Below are 6,689 nucleotides of genomic sequence, written 5' to 3'. Positions count from 1 at the left end.
CGAGGCGCTCGGGCGAGCGCAGTCCTTGCACGCGGCCCAGGCGGGAGCCGAGCCCCGGCGGCAGGGCTGGGAGCCGGCTCTCCTCGCCGCCTGCGGGAGAAACGGCTCGGCCCAGCCTGACTCTAGTGGTTAACCCAGAAGAGGGAGTCTCTCCCTTTCTTTCTCTCTCTCTCTCTCTCGTTCAGGATGGTGCAGCCTAACACCCTTGGGCTCCAGATACGCACGAAAACACACATAACAAACCCTATATTTTTTACGCTTCTTAGCAGAGGAACAATACACTGGTTATGGGATTTATGTGGGTAATGACGGACGCCTAGTGCACGCTGTCTGGCTTTGCGCGCTCAGGCCTGGCAAGCTGAGTGAAGCTGAGAGATTCCGCACGGAAGGAAGCGTCTGCTTAAGTTTTGAGCTCTGGTTTTAAAAAACAAGAAGTGAAGGAAGGCCCGCGTAGGGAAAGGATAACACAAGTGTAAACACCCGCCAACAGGGTTATAGCAAAATGCAAACCTGGTCACAAACATGATTCCATCAGTAAACAGAGCTATTAAAACAAAGCAACAATTATTTATAGAAATGTCTATGGCGACTTTATCCTATTTATCAAGACGTGAAGTCAGAACCCCGAAATGCAGTTTCCTGGGACTTTAAAAAAGGTTTAGACGCATCATTTTGCATTTCCATTAAAGTTTAACAGTACCTGGCTAAAACTACAATCGATCAATTTTATGTTAAGTAGTAAAACAAGAAGTCGTGTGGCATTTTAATACCCAAATCGAGTTATTCTCATAACAGAGGCTACAAGCACATGATGCGTGCTCGTAACTTTGAAGTGTACACTATATATACGGCACATTTGTATTACTCTTTTGCATAGCCAGGATTGGCTATAGCTGGCTGTTCCGGTTATATGGCTGGCTTGGCCTATTTGTTCCTTAATATAAAGCCAATATTCAGCTAGAGAATTTAGATCACTTATTGTGTACGTCTTTCTGGGTGGAGATGATGAAAAGTGACAAATGATGCAATTAGTCTCCCTCCTTACATAACATGTTTAGGTCAGCATTTTAAACCCCACACAGGCCCTGGGCTTCACCAGATCTGAACTTCCCAGTCTATCCTCAGTCACGACTGGCTGGGACATTCCCGAGTCCTGGCCGCCTTGACCGGAGGGCACGAAAGAGACAGACGTTAGGAATTAGGAATTTGTTACTTACAAAGACACTGAGTGTGACTTCCCAATAAAGCTGTTTCCTCATCCCTCCTTAAAACACTTCATCTCTACATACTCGTTATCCATTAATCCTGACACTTCTCAGTCAAGGGAGAAAACATCTGGAACAGTTTATCAATTAGAAATGTTATCACCAGTTTGCCTAAGCTAATTTAAAATATTGTGATGGTTTCTTGTCAAACGCTAATGGCTCTATTCGGCCCTTCCTTGAGGGACTCTCTCGCTCCTGCTCGCTTTGAAATAAATGAAAAAGTGGCCCTCGGTGTCTCTCATTATAGTAGGTGAAGTTAGCATTTTCTCTCCTAGAATTTGTTGTGTACCTCGGAGGCGTCTCCGTGTGTGTGCAGGAGAGGGAGGGGGAGAAGAGCCGCGCGCATGACTTCAGGAAGGCGGAGAATTAGAAAAGAGGAGGGAGGACCTAGCCAAAACCAGCAAAGTTACACATTTCTTGCAGAATGTTTTGAAAACTTGCACGCCTGCTCATGAAGCCCTTTGGCACTTGGAGCTTGTCTGACCAGCACTCCAATGATCACTTAGGTCCCATTCATCATGGCCTCAAGATGAGCCAACTTTTTGCCAGATAAAGCCTGGGCGAGTTCTTAAACTCCTCCCTTGTCAACAGCAGATACTGTAGGGCCCCTCTGCCCATATATCTGTTTATAATATAAACCACTTCTGCCATTGCAGGGGACTTCCTCTTCTGTCCCAGCGCTGGACCTCATGGACTGCCTTTCAAGAGGGTCTGCCGGGACAAGCATGACCGCTAACTCTGGGTTATGTCCTGCCCCAGAGAGCTCACAAGATGTGGGGGGACCAGGGCAGTGTTTTCGCTGGCTGGGGGCTGTTTATAAACGGGGACTGGCACGTGAAGAGCCATACTGCTGCTTTCCTCCCATCTCCTTAGGGCCCAGGCCTCCAAGGGTGTGCAGGGAGAGCTGGGGCTTCGGCAGTGGCTAGAGCAGGAATCAGCCCCCAGAGGCTGAGTAGGGAGGTTCCCCTCTACTTCCCAGGGCTCTAAGCCGGACTCCCTCCTGGCTTGCAAGAATGCAATGGAAAGTTCACGTTTGCAGATGAAGTGGTTGCGGAATCTTTCTGCAGTCAAACCAGAGACTCAGCCTTCCCACTGGATTCTGATCGAGACACGAATAAGCTGATTTACCACGAGGCCAGAGGGGCAGGAGACAGCAGACGCTTAACCTGCCACAGAAGGAGATAGGGGCAGTTCTGCAGGCTTAAGAAAAATAAGATCCCGAATGAAGACCCTGGTGTGCGGCTGGGGGTGCAGAAGCCAGCCGGCTCCCACCTCGAGTGCAGTACGTTGGGAGTCGGCTGCGGACAAGAGCATTAGCTTTTTCTTTTAGACTTATGCTAACGATATGAAAAAAAGAATCCACGGGCAGAAGAATATATTTGCTAACGTATTACAGATCCGTGGTATTTTGTGTGATTTCCCCATAGGCCCCACGCCTCACCATGTACAGGAAAAGCAAATGGAGTTAACATTTGTAACCATAAACAGCCAAGGCATTTTAGCTTTCTTAATTTCGCTTAGAATCAATGTAGCTTCAGTTTTTTATGCAATGAGGGGAGGGGGGGGACTGAAAAAAAAACACAAAAAAACCTCATCTCATCCCACACATTAAACTAACCATGTCTACCTGCCGTGGCTATGCGGGATCTTAAATAAACTATCCACTAGTTTGCAAAAAAACCTAGGGATCTAAGCAACAATATTTCCACTACTTGCACAACAGATTTACATCACTCTATTTCAGTTTAATCTTAGTGTAAACATACGCGAACAGGAACGCATTAACTAGGAAATGTAACTGTATTCTCCATGCATAATAACCTCTCCCTCGTGTGTTTGCCAGCTTCACCACGTAACCTACTGGACATTGGGACTGTGATATCTAAATTAGGGCCGCATTCTCCTCATACACACACTAAGTGCAACCGCGAGGAGTTTCTCTCATCCTGTTCACTGGGACTTGTCTGGCTGCATTTGGACGCAGACTCTGGCGTGTGGTTTTTTGTTAAGTCATCCACATTTCTCTAGACGATTCAATTCTCTGTTAAGTAGCTAGAAACTTCTGAGTTGCCTCTATGAATTATACTCTGTGACAGAAATGAGAGTAGGGAACTAGAATGCTCATATAACAGATTTAAAAGATAACCTTTAAATTTCAAATCTCAGGGCTCGAGCAGGTCAATAAGGATTATTCTTGATCTTGAAAATCCTAACGGCAGTGTTTACTATGGAAATGGGAAGGTCAAGAAATGCAAGCACAGTTTACAAAAAAAAGGCACCATTATCTATCCTTTAACCATCAACCTCGCTTTTGGCTACACATATGAGAAGGCTGAGCCTGAAGAGGAAGCAATCTGTTTGAAATAAGCACTAAAACTAGCAACCGATTCAAATGGCATTGACCTGTAGCTATAATTGCAGCAAAATAATATTTTGATGCACCGCCAGAATAAACGCTGGGAACTGTTGCTTAGAGAGAAGTTTTAGGTATTTTTTTCCTAGAAAAAAAGGAAAGGTGGGGATTTAATCAAATTAGACTCTTTCTCTGCTGCTATTTCCTTTTGCCCTGTTAGTCAGACAAGTTTGCTTCGGGGTTCTAGAATAAGAGGAAAGTCAGAAGTCAAACCAGTAAGTGATGGCATTTTGTTTTCCCGCTCTTTAGGAACCAGGGGTACCCAAGATAAACCAAATCATATGCTTATTTTAAATAGAATATTCCATTCAAGACCTCAAGATTAAGGTATTCCTGTCAGATAAGATGTCAGTCACTAACTACTTAGACACCACATTGTGGAAGCTTGGTAGCCACCACATTGTGAAAGCCTGGTATCCCTGGTAAAGATGATACATATCATGTAAACCCCATCAACAAGATCAAAGTCTTCTTCTTTAATAGGATCCAATACATGTCAAACCTCATTCCAATCAAATCGTCCGTAAATGAATTCAAGATGAATATGTCATAGAATAATGTGACAGTGCAATCACATAGGGTCAGGGGTTGTTGTTTCAATGAGAGAGTCGTCAAATATTAATTCTAGAACCTCCAAATGAATAGGCATTGAGCGGGATTAAGCAGCTGCTGGTGGGGCGTTGTGTCACTGATTTGTGTTTATGCAAGTACGTTAAACACTAAGCTGAAAAAAATATTGTCTCCTTTGAACTTCAAGAAAGACATATTTTAACTTACTTGACTTTTCCAGGATGTTTCTGTAAAGTCGTTTTCTTTTCCTCATTACAAGGGAAGTCTTGGGTCTCATTTCCTGACTTTGTTCCTGTTTGGGGAGAGGGGTGGAAAGTTAAAGAGTAAAACCATTTTCCTGAGTTATTAAATGATGAGGAGGGATATGATTCGAGAATCATGCAACGAGCTATTGAAAAAGAAAAAAGAATGAACCCATCTAAAGCTTGTTGAACTCAGTCTTTCTTTAACCTTTCCAAAACTGAAGAGAAAAATGGAGGTTCCCCCTCCCCACCAAAAAGAAGCTTGCACGTATTTTGTAGAGTAATGGAGTTTCCATGGTTGATTCGGGGTGGGGGGGAATTATGAAAGGACATCTTTTCATCTCTGCTTTGATCTGGCATTCACCTTCTGGCACTGTATTGTAAGGCGAGTTTCTACCAACTTGAATATATTGTATACAGACCTCTCCCTCCTAAAATTAAATTTCGTACTGCTTGCAACACCCCAACCCGAGTTGCTGTCGAGTTTTTAATCATATTTCATCAACATAGATTAACATTACAAAGCTGACACTCTTGGCTGTGGATATCAGCTTGCTCGCTGCACCAGACACACCATTCTCCCTGCTGAACATGGTACTCTCTGGTGCCTTCGGAGATATTCCTTTTAGCACTAGGAAACACGAGGTCTTCCTGCAGGCTTGATTTTTATTGAAATATTTTAATCCAATTTTTCAAAAATTAAGCAGCAGCTGATTTTTTTATATATACGAAAAAAGAGAGGAATCTGGGATCAGTCTGTGTATATGGGATTTTTTCTTTTGTCCTCCAGGAATTTACAAATACAAATAACAGGTTTGTTAATTATGACCCCTCATAAAAATATAATGAATATATGCTTACATTCTCTTAAAAATAATTTGTCATGCACTTCAGCATTTTTACCACCATGACGGAAAATTTGTGCGGGAGTAAAGAGAAGTATGTATCTACTCACGAAACTTAATATAACACGTCTAAACTTTGACAAATGCTGATTATTTAGATAGATCAACAATATCTTCTCCTTTACCTAGACTATTATTTTATATTTTTTAACTTGCTAATTTTCAAGATTGCGAGGGCCGTAATAGTTAGCGCTCGGGCATGCATAAAACGTCAAGTTTAACTTGTTGAAACCTGACAAAAATCCCAGTGTCGTATTTAGAATTGGAAATGATCGTCAGGTGGCAAAAGCGAAGGTGAAGGACTCTGGCTGGAAACAAGTCTTGGGTATAAGGCACGAGGCAAATCTCTCATGCCTCTGTCACAAAAATAGTCCTCCTGCCTGAGGAAGGAGAGATTCTGCTGGACGACACTAACCTTTCCAGAGCTCTCCATCCACATGGATCCTTCCTAAAGCTAGCAGGCAGCAACAGTGAAGACCCAGTGCTAATCTAATTGATGCTCAAGCGATGGCGAAATGTGAGCAACAATTTTTACTCTTGCGCGAACCTGTTCAGTACCTGGAAGACAAGCGGTGACCGTGAAAGGTGCTTGTGTGTGTGGGTGGTGTTTGCCCCTAGAAAACTTTGACTTCTGCTGCAGGTCAAAGGTGCTGACCCTCCAGGTCCACACTCAACCCAGCGAGGGGAAGCGCGTGTTGCTGGAACCAGGACCCGGGCTGCGCGGGCTGGGGCGGCTGCAGCTGCCCCGGAGCGTCCCTGGGCCCCAGGTGACAGGCGGGCTCCCCCCGCATGTGATCCCTGCCTTGCCGCGGGCAGGACCAGCATCAAGGGCACCGCTCCCGAGCCCCGTTCCTGCCCAGGTCAGCCCTTACTTTCCGCACCCCTTCAGGGAAGTGGGAGAAGGTTTATGGTTTGCCTTGAAGCTAGGCTCTATTTTTTCTTTAAATAAAGTTCACCTGTAAGGCTCAGGACAGCCACAAGCCCCGGCTGCTGCCCTCTCCCCCAGGAGCCACAGGCTTGTTTTTTCACGGGCATTCAAGCCTCGCTGTAAAGAGGGGGAGATGGTCCACGCCGCTCTGGCTGCGCGGCGAGGGGGACCTGGGGCTGCTGGGTCTCCTTGTGCGTGTTCCCGGGATGCCCCGGAGCTCTCGCCGTCTGGCGGCTTCGCCCGCGGGCCCGCGCGGGGTCTGCCCCGGCCCCGGAGCATGTGCGGACACACGCTGCGCGCCGGAGCGCGGGTGCGGGGAAGGGCACCGCCTGTCTGCGGGCTCGTGCGCTTGGCGGCGGCCCGACG

The 6,689-nt window shown here is 45.8% G+C and overlaps 1 protein-coding gene across 1 annotated transcript in view; it reads right to left on the bottom strand.

Moving 5' to 3' along the window:
* The window catches only part of ZIC4 (Zic family member 4), a 25,254-nt gene that overhangs the window by 11,509 nt on the left and 7,056 nt on the right, over positions 1–6,689 (bottom strand). Inside the window, exons 2-3 of the mRNA XM_019503541.1 lie at positions 5,811–5,953; positions 4,456–4,540 (exon numbers count right to left, since the gene is read on the bottom strand). Of these exons, the coding sequence (XP_019359086.1) occupies positions 4,456–4,540; positions 5,811–5,834 (109 nt within the window). The 5' untranslated portion in view covers positions 5,835–5,953. The remainder of the gene's footprint in view (positions 1–4,455; positions 4,541–5,810; positions 5,954–6,689) is intronic.

The sequence above is a fragment of the Gavialis gangeticus genome, unplaced genomic scaffold (assembly GCF_001723915.1).
Source record: "Gavialis gangeticus isolate Ggan-Ray unplaced genomic scaffold, GavGan_comp1, whole genome shotgun sequence".
Lineage (NCBI taxonomy): Eukaryota > Metazoa > Chordata > Crocodylia > Gavialidae > Gavialis > Gavialis gangeticus.
The sequence above is the reverse complement of the archived record's forward strand: the minus strand, read 5'-3'. Positions and strand labels throughout refer to the sequence as shown.